The sequence below is a fragment of the Trachurus japonicus genome, chromosome 12 (assembly GCF_045865225.1).
Source record: "Trachurus japonicus isolate A0001 chromosome 12, Traja_1.0".
Taxonomy (NCBI): Eukaryota; Metazoa; Chordata; class Actinopteri; order Carangiformes; family Carangidae; genus Trachurus; species Trachurus japonicus.
The window spans coordinates 16,185,974-16,213,846 of record NC_140918.1 but is presented as its reverse complement, the minus strand read 5'-3'; the positions used below and the strand labels follow the sequence as shown (position 1 = coordinate 16,213,846).

The 27,873-nt window shown below is 42.4% G+C and overlaps 1 protein-coding gene across 1 annotated transcript; it reads left to right on the top strand.

Annotated features, from left to right (window-relative positions):
- Window position 1: 1 nt before the first annotated feature.
- lrrc75bb (leucine rich repeat containing 75Bb) lies at window positions 2-27,873 on the top strand. The gene is made up of 4 exons (XM_085793512.1): window positions 2-667; window positions 5,450-5,578; window positions 9,358-9,470; window positions 25,408-27,873. The coding sequence occupies exons 1-4, from the start codon at window positions 377-379 to the stop codon at window positions 26,009-26,011; spliced, it is 1,137 nt and encodes a 378-aa protein (XP_085649638.1). The 5' UTR covers window positions 2-376; the 3' UTR covers window positions 26,012-27,873.

Below are 27,873 nucleotides of genomic sequence, written 5' to 3'. Positions count from 1 at the left end.
TTTCCTCTCTTGAGTCTCACTCTCGGGCTGTGCAGTGCATCGCGATCTGATTGGCTGAGGAGCGCACCAGTTCCGAGTAAAGCAAAGGATGCCAGAGTGCTCAGGCAGTGCATGGACTGGATGCAAGCAAAGGGGGGGACGACGGCGAGCCCGGGCGGCCACAGTGTTATTTATGGTGATGCTCCACAGTTGTGACGAAGCTTGAAACTTTGCAGCACTATTTATTCTCTTTTTTCCCCCATCCTAAAAAGGTTTGATGCATTTCGGCACATCTCGCTGCTAAGTTAAGTGTGATGTTTTGGCTGCATGTTGTAAAATCTCTCTCACCACCACCACTGCCGCCACCACTTCCCACCGACACATCCTCTCAGGAGTGATGGGCTCTAAGTTGACCAGACAGAGAAGTCTCGATTTGGAGAGCAAATTGTCCAAGAGAAGGCGACAGAGAAATGACCTCCCCGGAGAGAGCGAGAGAAGTGGCGGCAGAGGCAGCGGAGACTTGTTGTTTACATCCTTGATGCTCAAGTCCGACAAGCTCCCAGGGATGCTGCGGAAAAACAACCACAGCCCTTATGTCAGACGTGTGGCTTGGATCCGGGAGATCCAGAGGCTTCTCCGGGAGCAGAAGATGGAGCAGGCGGGGGAAGTGCTCAAACTGCTGAGGAAGGTAAGGGAGCGACATCAATCTGACTTTATTGCCAGTTCACGTTAAACTTTGCTCCTGACGTGATTTAGTAGACTCCATATAAACACGTGAGCAAGAAAGGAAAAAAAGTTTATTTTACTCACATGAGTTTATGAGTTTATTTTTCATCTGCAAATCACATGGATGCTTTGATACACTTTTTTTTGCCAGGGAGCCAGAATCTCTCCACAACATCCCTTTATTTTCAGACCATGAATAATGCAGCAGCACTTTATCCAACTATATTGTGTCCTTATTAGAGTAAATCTGACAGGAAGTGATTGAATGAACCAGCTGGAGATTTGATAATCACAGTAGCTGGATGGAGCAACTGTACAACCTCCAACACACACATGCACCTGCAGGTGTTGGTCTTTTTTGTATTTTCATTTATTTATTTATTTATTTTAAGTTAAAATCCTTTAATCATGTACCTTTGTGCAGCTTCTAATAAACACAGTTATCATACACATAAAGGGCACGCCAAAGACACAGCATGGACTCTTAATATTTCTGAGGAAAAGAGTGGCACTTACAATGCCTCATTTGTTGAGATGCTTGTCTAAATCGCCCACCTGTTTTGTCTGAAAGGGAATGGTCATGGAGCTGGTTCATGCTCTGAATATTCAATGAGCTCCGAACAACACACAGTGCATTTCATGTTGGCCTCTTGGAATATACTAGAAGCGTGCAAGAGGAAGGAAAAGGGGGCGAATCTGAATGACCTTCCTGATCTTAGTCTGTCATATTTATAAATGATATACTAGACTCTTGTTAACAAAACCTTTTTTTAGGGACAAGGCTGCAAGGATTAAAAGAAAATCTTAAGTAAATAAGCAGAATGAATGGGCAGCATTTGTTTTCTTTCCTGGCAATTGTTAACCATTCTCTGCTTGAAGGAGGATGTTAGATATTGAACACATATGAAGGCTCAGTTTATATTTATGTATGATATTATTAAATAGCTCTAATCCATCCCTGTTGCACAGCGTTGTCCAAACCTTTGAGCTCCAAACAATAGCCCAGCTATAGGGTAAGGTTTTTTCTCTGTGTCTTATCTATTACACATTCCAGTGTAACACCTACCCCGGATTTAATCCTTGCTTTCCAAGGATTTAGCCTATCCAAACTAGAGAGAACAGGAATAAAGAAATAGTTTTTAGAGCTCAGCTTGAGCTCTCCACTGCCTCCTGGTAGCTGTGCATTGATCAAAGGCGAACAGTTTTGAAGTTCAGACAAAAGCGGTTCTGATCAAGGGGGGCCCCCTGTCATGAAAACTCCCTGCCCATCTGTACAGTGCCGGAGAATAAATTATACAGATGTGTGCAGATTAAAGCAGGAAACAATGCTGATGGGAAGCGACGCGTGTCTGAAAAAGTCAGAACTGAACTGATTTCTGAGTGAATCTGCTCTGAAACGTTAAACTTACAGTGAAATAACGTAGGTGTGGGATGATGTTAAACTTCTATGTAGCATATTCGTGTGATGCAGGAGGGATAAAATTCAGGCATAGCTTCGTGTAAGACTTCAATGTGTCTTCCTGTATTCATTAAAGCAGTCCTGCACTCAGACGTGTCTTGTACTGGAGGAAGGATTTTACAGATCAAAATGTAGATTTGTTGGTCGTGAGTACGAGCAGCTTTCTCCATAGCTCTGCATTTAAACTGCTCACGGAGCACGAATCCTCTCTCCATCGCTCACTGAGGTGAAGCCAGAGTGCTGCTACTGCTGTATGTTGTTGGAGCCGAAGCCAAGTGTCTGACTAATAATACTTCAAGACTGGAAGAAAAAAAAAAAACTGGCAGTAGAGATCTCCTGTTGTTGTTCCTAAGCAGCAAAGCAGGCTTTTCCTCCCAGGGACGGATGGATTTGGGGATAATCACCTTGAGATGATGGATGCTGGAGCATGTTTCCCTCACAAAAAGGGAAGTCATTACAAAGAGGAACCAATAACTTCGACCTCCACGCTGCATCTCCATCGCAGATCTGCCTTCTGGGCCATTAAGTTAATTAGTTTGGGATCTTCTCTATGTTCATTAGTAAACAAAGAATCAGCAAATAGTCATATCAGTTACGCTCTGCAGCATGCACACAGAGTCACCAATGTGCAGCAATGGGGAAGACACTAATTAAAGTGCTTGCTCTTCTGCACAAATACCTTGTTGTATGAAGGTTGACGCTCACTCACAACAGGCATATTTTATATCTCTCTATCTCATTCAACTTTAGATATTTCGTGACAGAATCACATAATTAGTCTGCTGCTGTTGCTGTTTTGTTAAGTCTGGGGCAAAGGTTTAAAAACAGAAGAACTAATTAGGTTTAATTCACATTTTTTAGGTGCAACACTATGCAGCTGTTAATTTAGTCAAACCTGCAACCTTATAATCTCCGACTGAAATCTGCACTGGGTCCATTGCATGTCCTCCCACTCTTCTTCACTTGCCTCATTTCCTGTGTTTACTTTCACATAAAGACCAGGACCCAAGTAAAAAAAAGAAATGCTTCACATAGATGCACATTAATAGAGCAGCTTGACAAAATACAATCATTACAAGAGAAAATTGAAACCATTCACATACAGTAGGCTATGGTCTACACTCGATAAGCTACAGCCTGCAGCTTAGCGTATAGCTTAGTTTAGTTTAGCTTAGCATAAAGGCACTGTCTGGTCTGTGGGAGTGGTACAGTATCAATCTTCTCATCCAACTCTCAGCCAGAAAGCAGAGAAGCACATTGGCACTAGGTGCACATGGCCTCCAGCTACTGCACAAATATCTGATGAAAATTCATGTGCTGGAGCTAAGTGTTCATTTGAAATCCTGAGTGAGCATTGGAGACTCACTTTTTAAAAAAAGTATATTTCAATAAAATACTCGTTTAGATTTGAAAACTGGAAAAAACTGGAGAAATAGTCATGTGTTGGAGGCGCGCATAAGAAGAAACTACTCGTCATACGTCCTGTCACATCTGACTAAGCTGACTTATTGACCTCGTCCTCTGCCAAGGCATTGTTGCCGCTGGCTGGCTGAGCATTTGTGTCTCGGAAAACTTTAAGAAAAACAGCTTCATGTTTTCTCACAGCGGCCGTGCACTTCTGACATCACACCTTGGATTGTGTCGTTTTGTCACTTTACCAAAGAACATTTAATCCCTCCCTCTATCCAAAAAACACATAAATAAAGAAATAAACAAGTGAGAGTTGGAGGGTCCATCACCTGACAGCTGCAACATGTTTCTTCCACTGAGGCAGAAAACTGTGGGACTGGATTTGTCGCACTGTGCAGTAGATTTAATTGGATTCTAATGAACTGCATGTGTGGGATGATGTTCTGAGCTCGGCGTCTTTATTCAGACTTTTTTTTGTGATGAGGCAGACATCAGATTAGATATGCAGCTTTCACAGGGGCATTTGTAGTTGGGATCTGAAGTCATGTGTATACAGGCATCCTGTCGGTGACAAGCAGGAAAACATTTCATGCTTTTATGAGTAGCAATCAGATTAATCCGTGGCATCAGATCTCAGTGTGTATTTTAGATTTTTTATTTGGCACAGCTGCACTACATGGTTAACACATCATCATCATCATCATCAGTGTTGCAAAATAATCTTCAATTCCCGCTCCTATTTTGGACACATGTGGTACCCACCGTGTGCTAAATGAGGTTTATTGAAGGGAGAGCGGGTCTGGAGGATAGCCCAGCGTCAGGGAATCCCACAGCTCTGCTCCGCTGTAATAAATCAACTCAAAAGCTGGAGGAGGGAAAAAAAATGCTGATGGGAGTTTTCTACTTTGCCTCCACTGCGCCCTGAAGCGTCAGGGCTGTCAGAGCATATAGAGCGTGTTTTACACAGCGTCACCCTCCAGCCTGCTATTTGAAGAGCGTTGCGGTTCCTATAGAGCCGACAGTATTTACTCTTCAGCTCGTTCAGTTTTTACACGACATGAAACACTCGTTGCTATGAACTAGGGGAGCGATGATGATCCACTGAATCAGTTCCTTTTACACAGAAAGCAGCTGTTACGTTACTGGAGTTGTATATAACAACATGCATGAGCAGAGGAAATCATCTTTTACCAGTTGTTGTGGATTAGAAGGAGAAATAATTCATCAGATTTTCTTTTTCCTCTTTCTTCAAACCTTTAATCTCCTTAATATTTTGTTTCATCTGCTCAGTTTCATGTTTTCTCTGCAGTTTGGTGTTGCTTCTTTAATCTAGCTTGTTATAAATTGTGTATGTGTATGTGTGTGGTGGTGGCGGATGCTGCATGCTGGGGAGGCCATTTGATGTGTCTGAAAACATTATGTCTCAAACACAGGCTGTTAATGACACGTCAGCATCTGCTTCACCTGGAGATTCAGCTTCAATGTATTTATATTGCCACAGCAAATAGAAAAAGGCCTGAAGATGATGCAAATACCATCAACCCCCGGGGACGTGTCCTGGTTCTTGGTTTTATTAAACTGTTTCACACTATCACACGATCTTTGGCCCATGAATTCTGAATATTGAAGGTAGAAAACCGAAGGGCATTTAACTTAAAAAAAAAAAAAAAAAAGTAGTCCTCAGGTGGTTTAGAAGGTGGATAGAAAGACCTGTGGTCAATGCTGCAAGTGGAACGAGAAAATTAGACAAGGGGAACCCCTAATCAATATCAATCAATTTAACACATTTTCCTAATGATGAAATTTATCCAGTAGGTGCCGTTATGTTGAGGAGGAGCTAACCAAGTCACCTCCCTCTCTCCTCTTCTCTCCCAGGACTTGGGCCTCCAGGGGACGTCACTCAACGACATCTTGTACAAGAACGCAGCTTTTCTCAACCTGGTGGACCCCATCTCCCACGAGCTGCTGCTCAGTCTGGCCCGAGACCTGCAGTGTCCAAAGAGGGTAGGAAACACAGAAAACAACATGTCTCTGTTCAGAAAACACAACAGACTGCAGCTGTACTAACAGGTAGTGTTGAGGTCAGGACCACCTAACCTGAGACGGAGACCAAACCATTTAGAGACCATTTTCAAGACCATTACTGTATTCAGTACCAGTACTTATCACGTGGCTTGATATTTACATAATTCCTCAGCTAAAAAGAAAAGATAATTTTATATCAAATCTATATTTAATTGATTGAACAGAATAACACAGCACAGAACCTGCGGAGGTCTCACACTTTTAGCACCGGTACAAACAATTTTTCAGATGGCTACACAAGCATGTACTTTTCTAGAGCAATTTTAATCATGTTAAAGTTATTGAATTACATTATATAAACCAAAGTGAACGAGTGACAGAGAGAGAGAGAGAGAGAGAGAGAGAGAGAGAGACTTTTGTGGTTAAAAAAAAACATGTCACTGCAGCTGTGGTCTTGACTGGTCGTGAAAAAAAATCCAGAGTCCAGCTCGACGGATATCGACAAGACCGTGTAAAAATGTAGTCGATTCGACGACCAAGACCGATGTGGTCTCAAGACCGGTCTTTAGACTCGAGTACTACAACACTACTAACAGGAGGATTCGAAAGAGAGAAGAGAAAAGCTGCAACATGTCCACATTTATTGGCCACGCTTCGGTGCATGTGTCATGTTTGTTGTCATGCTGTTGTGACAATAATGAACTGTCACTTTCTGCAAACACAATGATGGAAGCAGGGAAACAATGGATTACTATGCATGGCTTGATGCAGGATCCTATGTTATGAAGAGGCCGTGCATCCTATTCCCAGATTAAGCTGGATCATGTTTTACAGGGGAAATAACATCATTTTAAGTCAAATCAAATTAGTTCTGTTGATATTAGACCAAGAACATTTGTTCGGAGGGATTTGAAATCTGTCCAACAACAGCATCTGTAGATCCTTTACTCCTCCAGGAGACATGCAGTAGATGTTATACGGTATATATGGAGTTGATAGACGCAACAACTGTAAAATTACAATTAATCTCTGCCGTCCTACCGTGCAGGAAGTCTTGCCATTGTGCATATTAGTCATTAAATTAATAACACATCTTGTCCCAGAAGACTTTATGAAATAGGACAACACTCATTTACATCATTTGTGTGACAACAGAAGCAACATTAATCATTAACCACAGTTACAACTAGTACCTTCTTATCCTTTTTGCAAAACATTTTAGTATTTAATATTTGGTTCCACCATGTCTTCTACAACATTTTCAGTTCCTCTTTAGCCACAGTTCACGGTGGATTCTGTGACGTTTCTCTTATCGCTCTGATTTGAAGTCTTCTGGTGGAAAATCTAGAAGATAAATGAGAAGCACTTCTGATTCACAGCTAGAAAGAGAGACACCTGCGTGTCTGTTGGGGTAGAGAGGTCACGGATGAATGGTGAGGCTAAAGGGAGGTGCCGGGTCAGGGTTGGACTCTGCAGCTGTGCACTGCGCGGTCGCGTCTTCCCCGCTGCTCATGTGCTCTTTCAGCGCACAGTGGCAAATGGGCAACCAGCTGTGGACGAGCAGGTGTGTGAGATAATCTGGATTTGGTTGCAAAAGGTGGGCGGCTGCCCGGTGGTCATCGCACTGAGGTCAGCCGGGCCGGGGGCCACGGCCACACATAGGCCTGTGGAGCGGCGTGGCCTTGGCGCTGGCTGTGAAAACGCTTTGAGGGCAGTGACAGATGGTAGGTGGCGACTGGGATCAAACTGGTGATGCTGATGCTGCTGGAGTTTACTGGAGATGTGAAGTCTGCTGAGTCGAGAAACACACACCTCTCAGTGTTTGTGGAAAACTAAAGAAAGGGGGAGGTTGTTGTCATTTTTGTTTTGTGTGTTGGAATTTTTTTCCTATAGAAACAGTTACATCAAAAAGACAACTTTCATTTGTGCTGCATACAGCATAGTGTTGCCAGTTCTGGTTGTGTATGGGGGTTTTATTAATGTGTGCATTGGTCCTGCACTGGAAAAGCTTCATTAAGTTAGAAGGTACACGATTAAACAGGTTGTACCAATTTTACGGTGTTGTGTTATTTTGACATGTGGTGCTGAGAGACTTGCAGGTTTTTCTTTTTCCCTGTCAAGGGAAGGGTTCAAAGAAAACATGAATAATCCCCATTAGCGCCCTGCTATTCCACAAAATGAACCAAACTAATAATTTTTGTACGGTCCCTAAAGGTAAGGCGCAAAAATAAAAGGCTGGTGCAGCAGCATTAACCAAAACAAAGGATTATAATCTGTTTGCAGGTAAAGACTGATATTGAATTAATAATGTGTTTTATTGTTCTTAGTAAGTGAGTTAGTAATACTCATAAACTCAGCAGTACAACAGGCCTGAATGCTGATTTGTCCTCATTATCAAAAACTCTTCAATTATGCATATGAAGGTCAGAGAGCTCTTAACCATTCACTCTTATGAGAAAGTGGATCCCACTGAATAAAATCAAGAACTGGTCCTTTAATATATAAATTGTGATTTATCCAAACTGAGAGTCGGCTCATCTGCTTGTAGCTTGGCATACAAATCAGACATATTGAAATTCAAATTACATTTGAAACTCAAGTATGAGGGTGATAACGCTACAGAAGCAGCTCGGAGACGCTGTATAACACAGACCCAGGGGCCATTACAGTTATCAAAAGTCTGCCGTTATCTGATTTAGGGAAAGATGGGTTGCCTTAAGATAAAGTCACATTGGTCTAGCTTTTACTCACCAAGTTCAGATGATAATCACCTGTGAGAATCAGGAAAGCCCGGGAGGAAGGGGAGGGGGAGCGAGTATCTGGCGGTGATGCTCTCCTGACTGGCCTGCGACCCGTGGAGGGATACGGTGTCAGACGTGACGAGGATGTAGAGAGGCAGTGAGCTGGATTTAAGGCCTGGCAGCCCCTGTGGTTTCCACCACTCTGAGATTTACTTATATTATATCTTCAAGGACATATTGAGAGCTGGAGGATTGGTAATTTATGAGTATTTTGAATTTCATGGTCATCACATATAGGAAGTTCATTTAATTAATGTTTTTCTTCCGATGCGCTCATTGCTGACAGTTACAGTACTGCACATTTAGGGACTTTGTTGATTCTTCCACACCACAGTTTTCTAATAATACTTTCACACAGCAAATCAGTATGCGCTGCTGTAACATCGTGTTCAGCCATCCAAGTGGCTGAAACAGCAGCACTGAACGTTTTGAAGTATGAGGCATGTTTGTTTATCGCCCAAGAAAAGAAGTGGCGGCGGGAATGGTTAATCGCCTTAAGGTAAATTGCCCCTGTCTTTCTTTTTTTTTTTCTCTTCCTCCCGCCACATTGCCTCTTTCTTGTTGTCGTGTTGTACCATTAATTAGATTTAGCCCGCTCGGCGCAACCCATTCCATTTAAAGTCTTTTGACAGAGGAGGAAGAGAGAAAAGACAAGGCAGAGAGGAGGAGGAGACGCGGAGGAAGACAGAGGCAAAAGGGAAACTAAATTAATGTTTCGATGCAGGAAATGTTTGAAGCAGCTGTTTTTCAAAGGACAAGAAAAGAAACGCTGTGTGACAAAGCGAAAATCACAACATCAGTAGTTTGCAAGAATAAAGAAAGGGAGCAGACACGCAGCATTTAGAGACGACCTCTGCTTTGTAGCCATTTAACCTTTTGTCATATGATATAAACTATCTTTGAAGACGCTGTCCGTCATCTGCCCTGTGTGCGTGTGTCTGTGTGTGTGTGTTGCAGGAGACAGACTCCTCCAAGTCCACCAACAAGATCTGCAGGCAGCTCATTTACCACCTGACCCCTCACTCCAAGTGGACGAGACAGAGCGTGCCCAGGAGGAAGTCTCAGGCCTGGTGAGTGTGTCCTCTCTGCTGTGCCATCAGTCTTCAGATCGACAGCTCCTGCCACAGCAAACACATCCTCGCCACGAGCATCACTGCCAATCATAATCCTCCACAGACCTGCTCCAAAACGCTAGGCTAGACGCTCTAGAGGAAGTCTGGGAAGAGTCCTCAGTCTGTTTCTAGGAAGATTTTCCTCCAGTGGTTTTAAGGTTACCTTTGTCCTCATGCATTATTTAGGTTTTAGGTTTTTCTTGTGATGTTAAAATTGTTCTTAGCTGTTCCCGGTACTTGCTGTTTCTTTCAGGATTCAGGGGGATTTTGTGCATCAAAGACAAACAGATTTTTAAAAACAAAAGTCTAGATAGTAAACTGCCCTGTGGTTGGATTTACAATACTGACATATGTGGTGACATCATTTTTCAACTGTACGCCGTCTTTGAGGTGGAAAAGAGCTCCCAACGCCAACGGGATCATTTGATTCTCTGCTTTTCAGCGTATCATTATATTTACGTATGAGTGGTTGTGAGTCTGCTGATGCTGATGCTGATGCTGGCCTGACGTTCTTATTGCTCCTGTGGCAGCGGAGGAGTATCCATCACATGGAAATGTAATGCCAAGTTATTTTGGTGGTACAGTATGAAGAACTAATTGTGGACAGCGATAGCATAAGGACAATCTGATAAAAGTCAGTGTTTCACCTGTTGAACGCAGCTCAAATCGGTCCTGCTGCTGTGTCACTATGGTTATGGTTCACTTTGGGGTTAGGCACAAAAATGACTTGGTCAGGAAGGGATAAGATATTAGTTAAATGACCTTTGTCATAACAATACAATACAATAAATATTTATTTATATATATTTATATAGCACATTTAAAAATACAACCCAGGTTGTCCAAAGTGCTGTACAATAAAACACACAAGCAAAACTAGTGGCAATAAAACTAGATGGGATACAGGTAATATAGCTACAGTAAAATATGCAATAAGACAATAAAACAAGAGTGAAGACATATAAAACTAAAATGCCAAGGAAAAGAGATGAGTTTTTAAAAGAGATTTAAAGTGCTCGAGTGTTTGTACAGTCCTAATATGCAGAGGTAGGCTGTTCCACAGATGCTCTGTCTCCTCTCGTTTTTAGTTTTGCTCTCGGTGTGGTTAAGAGCAGCTGATTAGCAGACCATGGTAAAGAACAAGAAGGTCAGACAGGTAGGGCGGCGCCAGGCCATTCAGGCACTTAAAAACAATAAGTAAAATTTTAAAAATGAATTCTAAAAGTGACAGGAAGCCAGTGTAAAGTGCGGAGAATTGGGGTAATATGATGCTGTCGCTTTATTCCTGTCAGTAGGCGTGCAGCAGCATTTTGCACAACCTGCAATCTGCATATTAAAAACATGTCGATGCCAGCATACAGGGAATTGCAATAGTCTAAACGAGAAGTAATAAAAGCATGGATTACTGTATGGATTACCTTTGTCTTTGCGAGCAGTCGCAAGTGGAAAAAGCTCGTCTCGGACTAAAGCGCTGATTTGCTTGTCAAACTTAAAATCATTATCAAAAATAACCCCAAGGTTCTTGGCAGAGGAGGGGACCAATGGCACTGTGACTGTCATCATGGTAAACAATTAACATAAGGTCACGGTTAGATGATAAAAAAACAATATTGGACAGTTCCAATAGTTTGGTGTTGTGTCAACCCAGCCAACCTCTGCCCTGTACGGTCACCTGACTCTGTTCCCGTCATCGTTGCTACGGCTGCTACAGGTTTATCTAAACATCAACATATATATTGTTTTCTCTCAATTTCCAGCCTTGTGTTGTTATTGGTCAGAACCTAATTCGTCCACATCCGTCATTTGTTTATTGATGGTGAAATAATTTGGCCTACGACCCCGAGGAAAATCTCTTTGAATAAAAATAACTTATGCCAATGAAAGTTGATGGAAGAAAATCCTGAGGTGACAGAAATTGATTAAAAATGTGGAGTGATGCGTTGTGGCAGCGCCTCTCAATTTTGTGCCTTTAATGGATTTCCTTTTGTCCATTGTATTTTTCTTCATAAAAAAAAGTGTTTTACTTTTCTCAATTTCACTTATATTTTACAATTTTCTGCAGTTTTACCTGAAGTTTTGATATCCATAAGAAGATATATTTGCACTTTTAACTACCAAAAACCATCTCTCTAGAGCTCTAGCTCAGGGCATTTTATGTCAGTCTACGTTTCTGTTTGACTGGTTGACCTTTTTCTGCGATTAAATTTATTTGATATTTTAGAAAAGTTCACTTTATCCACTGGACTGTAATGTTACTATCCTTGGGTAAGTTGTCCAATGCTACACTGGATTCCTTTATCCAGTCACTGTGCAGTTTAGTTGACATTTCTCTGTCTTGTAGCTTGCGGACCACTTGGTGTAGTGTTGTTAAAGAAGTTAAAACAGCAGCAAAGGTTGGAGAATTGGATGGTGGGTCCAGGTGGACTATAGCCGAGGGAGGGTGCTTCGTTGTGACATCACAAAGGTCGTGACAGCTTATTGAAAGTTAAGCACCGGTATCTGAATATAATAATAGGCCATGTGCATATTTTCTTTAGATTCAGTGTTTTACAGCATTTATATAACACAGAGATCTTGAATGCATCAAAGTTTAGTCCACCATGTTCTCAAACTAAATTGATGTCAGGGTTTAATTGGGAAGCTTCACTAAGATAATTCGTCCACTTTCACACTTGCCTCTCAGCAACAAAAGCGGTTTCCTCCCTGATTCTACTTGACAAAAAGAGCCAACCACCCATGAGCAATGTGATTTGTTTTTATAGATTCCAACAGAGTGCTTTTTTGCCATTATCCCACATCATTAATATGAGCTCCCAAACTGTCTCTACAAATAATCTGCAGAAACCAGAACCTAAGAGAAGTAGCCTGAGTGAATAGTCTGAACAGATCTGAACTTGAGCCATTAGAGGCTGATTATCTGTGCTTGAGTTGAAACGAAGAAAGACCAAAGGAAAACACACTGACTGGAGCAACTGTGGAAACACCGTGTAAACAAGTAAAAAATGCTCTTCGGCTCAAATTAAGTTACATGTACGTAGTTGCCTTTGTGGAGAGGTAATGAAAAGAAGAAAAAAAAAAAAACAGAAATGATAATCACTGGACTCCCTCTCCCTGAGCAATTAACCCAGATTGAAAGATTTTTTGACAGCTTGAGTTAACTTCCCGCCCAAGTCTCTCGGTTGCAATGTTTCGAAATAACACTCAACAAAACAACAAGGCAGACTCTCCCAGTGTGCTCATTAACAAGCCCTGTCTCTCTCCCAGCCTCCACTGCAGCCATCCAGACAGCAGCCCTTTACTGTGGGACTCACACCAGCCTGTGTGTAGCACAATGAACGTCTCTGGATCAGATGAAGCATTAGGACACATTTTACATGGTTTCAGATGCTTTTCTGTTATTGATCCTGTCATTGCAGCTCAATCCTCCCTTCCTTTCTCTCTTCCTCAGTCTCCCTCACCTTCCTGCTCTCATTTTTCCTCTTCCTCCCCCCCTTTTCTTTTTAAAATATCCTTCCCGTGCATTGATTTTCTTCCTCTCCTGCTTTCCTGTGGGATTTTTCCCTCCTTCTTTTGAGGGTCCATTTTGTTCAACAGTTGCCACACAGAGCGGTTCTGCAGTTTGAGCTGAGGCTCTGGGGAAACGCTCTGTCAGACAGAAAGGGGAAAAAAAAAAACAGGGGGGTTGGGGGGAGGAGGAGGAATCACTGCAAGGTTGCCGATTACAAGTCGTGTATTTCCCTCTTTTCCCTGCCTCGCTTCGAATCGATCGAGAATTTGATCTCTTCATATTTAGGAATGGAAAAGGATTAGCTATAGCATAATCTATGTCGCATGCTTATGTTCTTACTGTATTTTCTCCGTAAAGTGATACTGGAAAGTCTGTTTGATAAATCTGGAGATCTGCTGCAGCCTGCTCTCCAGTCGTGCCTCAAATTGGATTGGTTTCATGAAATATATGCATTTGGTTGCAAATCTCCCTGAGATAACACATAAATCATAACTCCAGCTTTATTAATCCACCCTGCTTTGCTTCTATAACAGTGTAACTGCAAAGCAAGTGTGCCACACTTAATGTATTATCAGGGCAATTTCTTTTTTTCTCTCCTCTGCAGCTGCATGTGCCAGGTTTCTGAGATGTACACTACTGCTGAGTCCCCAGAGGAGTTCTTAATGTTGTTGTAATTGGTACTGAATTTCAGATTCATCAAGCTCATTTTTTTTTTATTGCACTAAAATTGCCCTTCCAGCACATTTTTGATGAGATTAGTTTCCAATTGCAGATGCTAGTTCATTGCTTGTCTTTACTGCGAGGCAATAATTGATGCTTACCACAGCTTTTACAGACTACATTTAAAGAAATGACTGTGGTTCAAGAAGTCGAATCTTCACATATCGTGACGAGGCTGCAAGGAATGAAAGGAAACCTACCGTATGTGCATCTGGCCCTTTTTTTTTTGCTTTATTTGACTCACAGTAGAAGACATTGTTCAGCACGATGTGGTTAAGTGCTGATATTCGGTCGTGCAGGTCGTGCCGACTGATGATAAGAGCGAAACGAGTCGTGGCTGTGACAGCTGTTTGGGCAGGTGTCATCAGCTGTGGGTGAGCGTTGATAGTCTGCCTGAGTCCTGATATTTGACCCAGACCTCATGCTGCTCAGATTAAAGTGCCTCTCCTCCCACCGCGAAGCCGGTCCAAAAGACATGTCAACACTTTTATTTATCTTCACATGAAGCTTAAGAGTTACCGAACACGGGTGGGTTGTTGACGACGTCGTAACAAACACTTCTTTACCAGCTGCCAAAAATACAAATAGTCTGCATTCATAGAAAAGTGGTAGATCAGTATTCATATGAGTTCATTTAAAACAACAAACCTTTTCCACAGAAAACAAGAAGCCAGAACAGTCAGTGCTCTGCTGATTACACCATCAAGAAACATCATCTCATAACATAATAATATCAAGAGATGTTTGAAAATTCATCATACTGAATGATGCACAGTTTATACTCTGTGAAATACTACAAATGTTCCCAAAGCACGTCTGGCTATTTGACCTCATGTCTTTGTTTTGACATGTTGACAGTTTCATTATGTCTTATATTTATCATTTTCATTGTGCAAGCAATGAAAAATGAAATGGTTATGAAATCTTAATACGAGAAAGACTGAGTCAAGACTGAACTGTTCACTCTGAACTCTCTGAACTGTCTCTTTGCTAAACTTCCTCTTGATGTCACATCAGACTTCGCCTCAAACCCCGTCTCAACAAGACGAACCAGGGACAACACCACACTGACTTCTGCCAACCAGATAACCAACAAGATAATTCAAACATCCCTGTTGGATCCTAAACAGTATCTCAAACACCCTCCATCACACCGCTCTGACATCGAAAGTAGCTGACTGTTTTGTATTTCTGTTCAAATCTTTTCTGCACTAACATGTTGGCTCTTCGTGTCAAGGTGAAGCAAACGGATGCTTCAATGTCCAGTTAATACTCCAGAGCTGTTTGATCATCCAACAACTTCCTCTGATGACATTTACTGGAAACATTTTTCTATTGCTGTAAAGCTAGTGTTAGCAATATTGTGAAATAGAAAAAAATATTGTGACCTTCTTTTTTTTTACTGACCAAGAGCTGGAAAGCAACAGCAATATTACTGCAACTTTTCATCTATTATAATTAACATGCTCCCCACCACCAGACCTGGCCAACGGTGAATGAATGAACTAACAAAACTATATTAAACTCAAACAAGGAAATGTGACAATTATGTTAAACTCGAAACAAAGATACACTATAACTGTGTTTCATTTCAAGTGTATGATATGTACAATGGAAATAGGCTATATCTCAAAGCAAATGCCAAGAGCTGCAGCTGGTCTCTCGACTTCACTTGCAAAATCTGCAATGGGACTGAACTCGAACAACTCGAACAATTTTCAAAATCGCTCTCAGTCAAAAAGGGGATCAGCCTTTAGACAGATCCTCCAATCATCATGCTGGATCACAACCCACTGCTCCAGTCACTCCCAGACAAGCTGAGCATCCGTGGAAGAGACAAACTTTATCCAATGACCGTCTAGTTTAGCTGCAGTTAAAAAAAACAACTCTATTCTGCGCCATTGAAGTCAATGGACACTGAGCTTCAAGAGGTTTAATGCACTGTGACGCTACGGAAACGTATGAGGAGAAAATTGCGTCAGTTGACCTGCGATAAGTAGCTGATTCTAAACGAGCTGTTGAACATGTTGTAATGCATTTTTAGTCAATGAAACGTAAACACAACATTTATTTTTTGACATTTTAGAGGAAGCAGAGCTTCCCTCGCAGTCTTATAGCAATCGCCGGCGATCAGATCATCCAGTGTTTCCCTGTGGCTGCTCAGATTTCAAATCCCAGATGCTGACATGCAGAATGAGGCTGAAACAACTTCGTCCCATACTGCACCAACAGGACCTTATCTGCCCTGCACAGCTGACTGTGACCTGCATCATGGCTCATCCAGGCCAAGCTTACAAATCCGTCTCTCCAGTGTTCGACTGTCATTTCCACTTCAACGACATAACAACCTACTCTGTGTCTTTGCTCATTGGATAAAACCTCATTTCTTCCAGCGGCACCTCACGTCATCCTCTCACCTCTGAATCATACTACTCTGGCTTTAAAGCATTAGCCGTCTAGGCATCTTGACTAAAGCTACATACAGTTGAGTGGTGAAAGTTTTTAAGACGTCTGTGTAAAACTCTGGATGCTTATGACCACTTTTTTTCAGCTGCATTTCAATGACTGTATTTCTATCCCTGGTTTCCTCGACGGCTCTTCACCAGCTAATCACTAGAGGAGTGCTCACTGGGATTCTCTCCCTGGTTTCTCTCCGCTCTGCTCAGGCTAATTTGCACAAATCTTTAAAGAAATCCCTTCTACTTCGCTTCCTCGCTGTTAATTTGAGGCCCTCTCCCTTACATGATCCTTCCAGGGCCACAGCAGTATTGTCAAGGCACTACACCTCTCACCTCTGCTGTCCTCACTATTGAATCTTTGGTGGCCTTTAAGTTCATTCCTGCTGCTTCAAACTAATGTCCACACTCACATAGCCTATTTAAAGTCTACCTGAAAAATCTATTTTTATTTTTTTGTTTGTTTTTCGCTTCCTTCCACAGCAAGAGGGCATCTTTGACCTAATTTCTACTCAGGGCCGGCCCCTGGCATAAACACTCGCGGTTGTTTAGGGCCACAGCCGTTAGGTGGGGGGCCACATGATCAGAAAGGTACCGGGGTTCATTCAAGTCATTTAAACATCCTGAGGTCTGCACGCACGCTATGAGCTTTATATGTAATTTGAAGTCAATATTCAGCTTCTTTTATCTCACATATGAGACATTTGGTGAAAATAGAATGGCAGAATGACAACATTTGTGCTCAAAAAGTACAACATTTCATTTTAGACTTGTTTTCTACATGCATCTATTACTGTATTCATATCCTATTTCAAGCACAAGGGATTTGAAATTTTTCAAAAAGCAGACCTCAAATTTCCAGCATTTGGCCTAAATTATTTCTTTATACAGTGTTCTAAGACAAATTGAAATTGGCCTCAGTGTGCTTACAGCGGAGGTCCTAATATTTAGACATAAAACACTTGAGTATTGTTACATCTGCAAGTAGCCTATCTTAAAAAGATAAATTTAAGAAAATATGTAAAAGTTGAGAAAATGGCCTCAAACCTCAGAGGGCATAAACATGTCCGTATTCAGTTTTAAGCAGTGATGCTACTGTAGCTAGTCTTGAACCTTTATTCGACCAGGAAGTCTTGATCTGTTGGCCAAGTGACTGCTTGAATGAAACTGGGAAATAATGATACAGCATGCATTAACTTTACGCCTACAGTAGGTGTTATGAAGTCTGTGCTTTTCAACCAGTGCTCATTACTGTAGGTAAATGTATCTGAATCACGTTTTAACTCAGTCATTTCCTACTCACTCTTCCACTTCTGTATTTCTGTATCCTCTCAACCCCCATAATGATAACAATAATAAGATGTCACCTTTTAATCTGGTTACACCCGCCCTCTATCAAACAGCTGCTGTGCCTCGCCGGGGAAAAAAAAGGCGGAGATGAGTTTTCTTTAATGTATTTACTGTACATGTGACATCTGTACACTGGGCCATGTGTCATCTGCCTTTAAAAACGTGTATGACCTATTTCTGGATCCAAGTCAACCCCCCTGGAGGTGAACAGGCTCTGACTCAATATGTCTGACCTCTGCATAACCCACAAGGTCAACTCCTGAGGCGAGGGGCAAAAGAAATCTGACAACACTGGGAATGAATACGGGAAAAATATGAATCGGAGCAGAATCCCAGATGTTGGAGTTTGGGAAAGAGTTTGCTTTCTCCAGTCATATTTTCAGACCCAGACATTATGGGGTATTCCACTTGACTGCATGGTGCACTCTCAGTCTGCTTGATCCGCTTTCTTCTTGACCTCCACTTTTAATAGAGACGTAAAGATCCAGCCACCATCCTTGTCCATGAATAATTGAGGGGCTTCCCGCGGAACAGACAGAGATCCTGGAAGATGAGGGGGAGGAGGGAGAGACACTCAGTATCCATCGCTCCAGTCTTCAGGGCACATGGGCCATAAAGAAATAATTAGAACGATTGAATGTGTTGATCGGTAAACACAAGGTTGACGGTGTTTTTAACAAATTTTTTTTTAAATGTAAGCCATGCTCTGCTTTAAATAACAACATTTCCAGACTTCCCTGGTTTTCATCCAGGGATTTAACTCCTCTTAACCTCTCATTGATTGGATTTTAACTGTATATCTGAGATAAGGCTGTATCTGCTTGAGAATAACTGAAACAAAGGTTGTCGTACAGTACTTGCGATGATCTGTGGGTCTCGATCTTTTAAGGCTGAGACACATCGCTCCCCGCGATCGAGCCCCACAGCCTGTGTTCGGAGCCCCTGCATTTTAATGCTGGTTTCATAACTGTGCTTTGACATAGTATAGCAGACACAGGCGCACTCCTCCATGATATACCGTTATGTAATGCAAACTGTTTTCTATGTGTTCTGTCGCAGTATTCTTTTCTCCTAAGCATCCAGTTTGTCACATCAAATCAAATCATGGGTGAATTTATAGCTCACCCGTGGAGTACGTTTTGCATTTTACACGCCGCACTGTTGCATTATGGTACATTCTGTACCAGAAGGTTTCATAATCATTGGCACAACGGCGCAAATGCGCTTTTACCTTCGGTCTGAAGTCACATATTATTAAGAGTAATCCATGTCACATCCATGTTGGGATGTCTGTGTTATTTTTAGCGTAGAGTGAGATTTACAGACGTGTTGCTCCTTCGCTGTCTTCGTCGTGTACTGTAGGTCGTGTTCTCCACCTTTCGCTGCTCTCCCTCTTGCTTCAGTGTAGTTTGTGTTTTACAAAGAAGAAAATGTCTCTCCTGTTTGGTGTGTGTCCCATATTCATGTCCAATGAGAGTTGTATGAAGGAGCAGCAGATAGCAGCTGATTAAGAGTCTCTGCACTCAAGAGATCCTTTTATGTGCGACACCTTCACATCTGTAATGGCACTACATCTTCAGGGCTTCACATAACTTTTCAGAAGTTGGAGTATTTTCGGGGACTTGGTCTCTGTTTTTTAATGATTTGTGTCTCTTTAAGACAGATAGATACCCTTTTTTCTTTTTAAAGGCACACGTGCAGTTCCTATCACCGCTTTCCCTTCACCCCCTGTTGACATCAACATTGCTACATTCCCCCGAACTTTGAAATAAAAAAATAAAAAAAGGAACCAAGTGACTGATCAGAGTTGTCAAAACGCTGCACAGCCCAGAGCTGCTCCATTGACGACGTACAATGGAGGAAGCCTTGATCACCCCATCCGCTAAATGTTTCACTGAAATTTAATCCAAATCCAAATCCTTTGAGTCTATTTTTTCCCTTCCCAGAAAATGTGCCATTATCCCCATGAAACTAGAGGACACTGGATACTATATGCAATCACCACTTTCATGTCTCCCAGTGCATTTTCTACAGAACCGTAATATCAATGTGACAGTTGCATAGTTGAGAAAATGGCATATTTAACTACATTTTTTTTTGCTTAGAGTGACTGTAAAGGATTCTCATTAACAAGAGCCAAACTGTCCTAAGGCATGAGAGTCACACAGTTGATGCTAAAACTGAGTTGAGTCAAACAAACTGGTTGAGGAAGCGTTGAGCACTGTAGCCCGCAGCCACAGGCCTGAAGGCACATTCAGATGAAACAATGGAGCCGTCCTTCACCGGCTCCGCTTTCCAAGCATGAGCTTGTACATTAGATCCTTGCAGGATCTCCCACGGCTGAGCCAGACTCCTGCGCATGTATTATCCAGATGCCTGGAGGCAAAACAGCTCGAATCGATCCGAGGAATAAACAAGTCAAGACCGAAGCGTTGATGAAGCAGACATTGATCTGACTGATCCCACAGGGTCTGTGGAACGGCATCCACATCCAATGTTTCTCAAGTGCCTTTTATTTCATTCCTCTGAAATGAGTTGAGTGTCTCTCTGCGTGCTCAGCAGGAAATAAATCTGAATTTGTGTTACAGAGTTTCTCCCCTCAGCTGAAATACTGTGTATTACCTCTGATCTGCTCGGTAACACACGCCAGATCCAGTTGATCCAGATCTTTGCAGTTTTTAACCTCACCAAAATATAAGAAAGAAAAACGCAAAAACATTTGATTATTTGCACTATCAGGGCATACATTTTAAAGTTTCACTTGCTTTTTATTTTCATTTATTAATCAACAGTTAAACACAACAGTTGTTTTGTTTTGTTTTTTACTTAAATGTATTAAACAACCTTGATATCACTGTCGTAAGTGACAAATAAATACATTCTACAGGATTTTTGTACAGAGCAAATAAATGTGACATGTTACTGAGCTTTAGAGGTGAATTTTGTGCAGACGCCACCAGGCTAAGCTAAGCTAACCACCTGCCCTAAAACTTATGAATCCTGTACACAGTGGGATAAAAAGCCACACACACACACACACAGCCCATTGTTACACAGTAAATCCCACAGTAAATGAAGATAAATATCTATATATAACCTTAACACTCCCCCCCGTCTACTGATGTATTACTGATTCATGAGAGTAAATGAAGGGGAACATGTATTCATGTGGGTGTGCAGATTACAAGTTTCTTCTGCCATTTGCTTTTAACTCTCGCCCTGGTGGCAGTATACTGAAAGGTTGTAAGACTCCCCTTGTAAAAATGCTACTGTCTTTGAATCCAGGAGAGAGTACTCACAGGCCCAGCCCCTATTTTAAATATTCACCTCTCTCCGGCTCTTCTCCTCTTTCCGGTTCAGCGTGGAGGGACTGTTTGGTTGCATTCGTGCGGAAATTGAATAGCAGCACGGTGAAGCGGGGAAAGCCGCAGACTCACGCTGATAATGAGCACTTAACTTTTGTAACATCAGGGGAGACGACGAGACTGAGCGGAGTCTAACCTGCCAATGAGAGGCACTAGACATGGTTACCAAATTAGTGTGGATGCAGAAATCAATGATTCTGCTATGACCTTTAATGGTGAAGCTTTTAGCCTGGCCGAGATGTTTTGCACCAAAGAATAAAGCAATGCAATATTAGACAATGTAGCAGGTAAACATTATTATAATTACTGTATTTGAACATGTTAAAACACTGTATATTGTGTAGAAAGACGCTGCTAGAGCAGATGTGTTGTGTTGCGTTGTGCAGTTGTTAAAGTCATCGCTGGAGATCAAGCCGCTGCAGGTTTGTTATCCAGTATCCGCTCCGTCCAGTGCAGTTAAAATACAGATTGAGTCGCTGATTCTTCACATCCTTCAAAACTCACTCTCTGAGATGCTTCATTAAAAGACACGTCCTCAGGTTGTGTTCTGACCTTTTCCTGGAAGCTCAGTCTCTTTGCCTGCACTCCATTTCAACATCACAAACCCCAGATGTTTTATTTCCTACCTCTGGGGTTTACATAACTATAGAACAGCAAGGACCCTTGTTCAGTGCGTAAAAGTTAACAACATCCCTAAGGAAAGACAGGCTATGAAAAGCAATTAGACAGCGCCCGCCTGAACCCACATTTAAGCAGCCAATAGTTTGACACATGAGAACCGGCTCTTATTAGATCCCTGCACTGTTGTATCAGTTGCTCCTGAGGATGTCAATAGATGGATTTGCCTCACTTGTTTGCTTTTAAATGAGTCCGCGTGCAGGGGACGCTCTTGTCTCGCATCATGTTTATGCGGGTTGACTTGTGCTTTGAAGTCGTTTGCATCCGAGCTGGTCCAAGAGGATGTGCAGCACCAGTGCCTACGAGCATGGCAGCCACATCAGAGGGAGGGAGATGATGAGACATTTTGGTATTTGTGTTGTTATCATTTCACGGTGACAGACTATAGTTTACACTGTGGCTTTAGAAGTTGTAGCTGTGCCCTCGGGCCTGCGGCCAGCCGAGCAGCCCGTGGGTGGATCCGCGCCCACGGTTGGAGCTGGGAGGCAGCAGATTTGGAAGGAAGTCTGAAGCCTTCTTTACACTGCCTCATTAAAAGCACATTAGAGCCCATCCTCCTCCTCCTGCACCACCCACTCAGCTGCAGGACCTACCCGGCCTGACTTTGTCTTGCGGAACAGATCTTCCTACACAGACATACTGTGAGCACACAGGTGAGAGGACAGGGCTCCAGCAGAAGCAGGAAAACCCTCCTATAAATAAGTCAGAGAGAACAAAAGTCGATACCCATAATCAGTTTCATTACAGTAAAGTGCATAAGCTGCACACTGGTACAGCAGAAGTTACAGGACGGGCTGAATGAGCCAAGAAGCCGCAGATGCAGTCAGAGTTTGCCAGGACTTTGAGAAAATACATTTAAAATCAATGTTTGATCCAGCCAATGAATCCATTCATCAAATTGACAGAAAATGAATGATGAAACATCAGTTCAATAATCACTCAATTGGTTTGAGGAATTTCTCAAGCTAAGGAGGTCGAACAGTCCCTGGTTTGGCTTGTTAAGGTTGAGGATTTACTGTTCGTGTCGTCACTAATTGACTGAAGAGATGATGGTGAACATACTTCACTATTTTCTGACAGCTTTGTTGCATGTTATCCCCTCTAAACGAAGCCATCTTTACAGATAGTACACATCTAAAGGTTATGGCTTGTGCATTTTTGGGACTTGGAGGTGTAAAAGGATTAGAAAGGTTATGAAAAGGTAATAAAATAAACTGTTCTCCTTATACTGTTGAGCCCTTAGAGTCCCTAAAGCCACAGAAATATCATCTATTTTTTTTAAATGACAGACAATTGTGAGTTACAGCCCCATGACGCTGAACTGAAAGAAAAATACCAGAAGCATTTTCACATGAAAAAACTGATCTTGATATTTTAATCTGTGCAGAATTATTAGATCTCGGTGGCCAGTGGAGAATTCTAATTCCACAACCTCTCAAGTGAGTCATTCACAAGAAGAAAGAGTGAATGCAGGTGTTACAGCTTCAGAGACAGTTAGATTACAATGTGGAGAAAAAAGAAAAGAGTCCAAGAAAGAGAAAGAAAGTGAGAGGCAGTGAGCGAGAGAGAGAGAGGATATGAAGGAGGGAGAGATGAATTACAGCCCTACTCCTGGAATCAATAATCTTGCGAATCACAGCCCCGGTGTGTTACAGATCTTTTTCTTTCCCTTAACCGAGCAGAGAGGGTGACTGATGTAAAAGAGCACAGCCGGCCGATTTATGAGGCTCCCAGACAGACCAGAGAGCAGAGAGAGAGAGAGAGAGAGAGAGAGATGCAGAGATAATCCTCTGTGTGCCTGAGGAAACAAGGGGGACGAGCAAAGGCAGACAGGACTAAGACAAAGAGAGGATAAACCTTAGGCCAGTTATAAACACAACATCTCTCCCCTGTTTGTCAGCTTCTTTAAACAAAGTCTCCCACGCTTACACCTCATTGTCATTTGTTTGGCAGATGTCTTCACACTGACTTCTTCCAGTAGAAACAAAGGCTCTAATGCACTGACTGCAGCAGCCTCCGTCTTCTTAACACTTCACTGCTGCCATGACATGCATGCATGCAGCTGCTCTATACTTCTTATGCATATTTGACTACGCTCTGCTATAGAGAGAACATTTTGTTTCGTTGCCGTCGCCCCGGCGCTGGCAGAGGCAGAGAGGGATACGATGATCCAACCTGACAGGCGTGATAGTTATAGGAGCGCTTCTCCTTAAGACGGATTCACCTCACACCTGTTGTCTGAAGTCATTTCACTGAAACAGATGATCACTTCCCTTTCTCACTCTCCTTTCTCACCTAGTTTTCTGCCTCTACAGTACAGTTTGTCCACTCGTCTGCATTCTGTGTCTGATTCAACATCTCCAAAGAAATATCACATCTATGGGATAAAACATGAATGTTTGCTTCCTTAGACTTAGATGAAAATTCATACGTGGTGTGTACTGTATATCAAATATTGAAGCTGTGAGCTAACTTAGCTTAGCATAAAGACTGGAAACAACAGAAAACTAATCTCCTCGTTGGGTTAATCTGTTCACCAGCTCTCTTCATCAACCACACATCACCATGTTATTATTATCTATTACAAAAATACATTAACCAAAGTATGACATTTCAATTCAGTGTTTCACAGCAACTTCTGGTGACAGCAATGCAATTCTGACCTAGTTTTAAAGGACCTAATTTGTAAGGTTGACATTGACATGAACAGCTGTTTACTAACTTCAGGACAGACAGGATGCTAGCTGGTTAGTGTGCAAACTTCAGCAGACAAACGACAAACATACGAGATAGGAACAGCAGATAATGAAGAGGGTTGTTTTCTACCACTGTAAACAGCCATGACAGCTCTGGACTAATGAGTAAACAGCTGTTAATGCCAATGCTGGTTGCAAAATTACAATTGCAAAACTTTAAAATACGTTCTTTCTTATTTTCAGTGATGCATGTATTGACTCAAAGGACTCTTGCGTCCTAAAGCCATACGACTGTTTGGACAGTTTTTACATAATGGTGATTGGCTGCAACAAGACAATTTGGATGTCTTTGGTGAATTATCTCATTTTTTACAGCTTTACTGATCAGCTCTGGTGGTTTATTCTCCTGCCACTCAGAATACCTCGGACACAAGAGGCTTAATTTTAAAAAAAAAAAGAAAAGAAAAGAAATTTGAGAAAGGGACACATCTTCTCCCCTGAATCCCTGTTTTCAAAATGACACCTGTCCCGGGGGTGTAACTACAACCCCAGCTGTAGACAAGGTGACATATTTGTTTCTAATTGGCTCAGACAGGATGGGCAACATGTTTTTTTTGCCTTTTTTTCACTCCATTTCCCAATCATTTTTTTATTTATTTATTGTCTTTGATGGTTGTTTTGTACTTAGAGACTTAGTGCTGGCTTAGAGAGGAAGTGACACCGGAGAACGAAAAAAGATGGTGCTTTTCAGAGGATGACATTCAGCCCAAGAGCTAAAATTTGTTGCTTGAGGGTCTCAGACCAAGACACATATAAATGCAAATGCCCTTCTTTACATTATTGATTGCTACACACTATACTGGACTGGTTGGATGTTGTTTCTGTTTTTGCATACTTTGCAGTTTCCCTGCACTTGTGGGATAGTGTGATACCCCATTACTGAGCCTTATGAATCAATAACTTCAGCATCATTATGTAAAGATTGTTTGTCTTCACACACTTTTGCATATGTGACTTCTAATGCTAAAGAATTAGTTAACTTTGATACAGATGGCCACTTTGTCCCTCCGAGATCCAGCTTGTGAACAGAATTTTAACATTGTTCTGTCTCTTCTGTCACAGTCTGAAGACCACCCTGAAGAAGAAGCTGTCAGGCGACGTGGTCAACCTGTCGGGCATCCCCCTGTCTGGTCGAGACGTCCACCGCGTGGCCTTCTACCTCCAGAGCAGCAGCGACTCGGTGTCGGCCGTGGACCTGAGCTTCACCGAGCTGCAGGACGAGAGCTTACGGCTGCTGCTGCCTCAGCTCAGCGGCCTGCCCAAGCTCACCATACTGGCCATCAACGGCAACCGTCTGACGGTGGCCGTCCTCAAAGACCTGACGGACGCGGTCAAGGACCCCAAGAAGTTCCCCAGCCTGGCCTGGATCGACCTGGGCAACAACGTGGACATCTTCACCGTGCCGCAGCCGCTGCTCGTGGCCCTGCGGCGACGCTTCGGCTTGCGCAGCAGCCTCCCCACCATTTATGAGTCGGGCGAGGCTCAGGCGTTCGGCAGATACAACCCAAACATAGAGACCTCCGTTGAAGAGCCCAGTCTGTACGAGGAGGGAGACGTAGAGGAAGATGACAGGGAGGAGGAGGAGGACAGGCTGGAGCTTCAGGCCTGGGGCTTCGGAGAGGAAAATGTGTCCAAAAATGTGCCGCTGCATTTCTGTGGGAGGTGATCGCCTGGAGCGGCTTCCTCTGGCAGCCCCCTTCTCTCCCTCTGTATCACTGTTCACCCTAAGTCTAGCCTCGTGTGTTAGCAGGTGTCACTGTGGCAGGAGATGCTTCCAGTGAACCACATGTTTCTGAAAACAACTTTAAAAATAAGTAACTGTGTTGTGTTTCCCTCTGGATGCTCTGACTGCAGACAGACATGTGTTTGTACAGACAGCGAGAATATATTTATATAGATTGATTCCACCATCATCTATCCAGGAGAGGTTGAACTGAACTGAACAGGCTTGCTGTCTTTTTCCACTGCTCTATGTTCCTAAAGTTTTGTGAAGCTTCCCATTATCTGTCGCCATCCACTGGAACAGCTGGGGGTTAAGTGCCTTGCACAAGGGCACCTCAGCAGTTGCTGTTGAGGACAGGGGGAGCATTACTAATTCATATTCTCCAGGCACATTTTGATATTCTGGTCTGGCCTCGCTAACAACTTCACCCCTGCTGCTCCATTTCCGTGAAAAAGTCGGAATAAATCAAAGTAACTAAAGACCCTGCTTAAGAAATCGATCAGTTTAATTTCAGTTGATGTTTTTTTGCTATGATATAAATACTTTTGGTCTGAACTCAGCTCCAGTGAGCTTCCACTTTTCTCCTGTTGGGGCACAGCATTTATTCAGGAATTATTTTTTTAAAAGCTAAGTTAATGAACTACAGTATGTTGAATCCACTTCAATTTGAATTTCACGCACTGATGCTTTAGTACATGCTACGATACCGACGCTGCAGCTGCACAGACGGAGGCGTCAGCCGGGTCCACACATGCAGGCATGGAGACGACACACACAGTGTTTGGGGCGTGAGCGGCTGATGAACTGATTACTGCCTCTATCGGGTCTCATTAGGCCCCTTCAGTCACAGATGGTGAGCAGGAGATCTATTTTTTTCCCAGTAAATAGGACTAGCCCCAGATAATTTCGTCCACTGGTGGTTTGCAAGTGATTCTATTTATGAATCAGATCATAAGCAAAGAGAGGGGAAAGCCCACTCTGGTGTTTAAAGGCATAACACAGGATCGACTGTGAAACAGTTACGGCTCAGCTCCGCTTTTATCTTCTCTTCCCTCTGTGGTGCTCCAGTCTGCACATATACATCTCTGTGGTGGCATGAATTAAACTGCAAGTTTCTTTTTTTGTTTGTTTTGTTTTTGTACATATTATGTAGTGGTCATCTTTTTGTGGTGTTTTTGTTGTTGTTGTTCTTTTTGTAATGGGCTTGACTGTTTACTGTAGTGCAACATCCGACTCCACAGACCGAGAGCAGAGAGTCATTATGTGCATTAATATCCTGGTAAATTTCACATTATAAAATTGACACATGCAAAAGCCCACACTTTATCCCATCTACAGATGTCAATGCAGGCTGTTATTATATATTCTTTTGTTCATGTTATTATTCATGAAAATCTGGTTATTTGTGTTTACAGGGATATTAATGAACTGAATGCCTGGTGTGTGCGTGTGTGTGTCTATGAGAGCTTAATTAGAGCGTGTTGCTGTATGCACGAGTGTTTTCTGGACATGCTGAGTAAATTACTACCTTTGATCGTAAAAATGAAATGTTTACTCATTTGCACTTTAAGGACGACTCCGTCCCTGAATACACACACTTTGTTTTTTTTATGGGTTATTGTTGTTGACATAAAACCACAATGAGTCACTCACATCCTGAAGTAAATGTTTTTATCGCTTTTTCGATTCGATAGATTAACCGTCGACCCTCATACCAATCACTGCCATGACAAAATGGTTTGTATGTTTATTTGATTCTGTCTTCATAGCTCGCTTTTCAACTGAAAGTGAAATTTGCCTGCTGT

Coding starts and splice junctions, on each gene's coding strand:
- lrrc75bb (XM_085793512.1), top strand. CDS start 377: ATGGGCTCTAAGTTGACCAGACAGAGAAGTCTCGATTTGGAGAGCAAA. Junction 5,579..9,357: donor ACCTGCAGTGTCCAAAGAGG/GTAGGAAACACA, acceptor TGTGTGTTGCAG/GAGACAGACTCCTCCAAGTC. Junction 9,471..25,407: donor AGGAGGAAGTCTCAGGCCTG/GTGAGTGTGTCC, acceptor CTTCTGTCACAG/TCTGAAGACCACCCTGAAGA.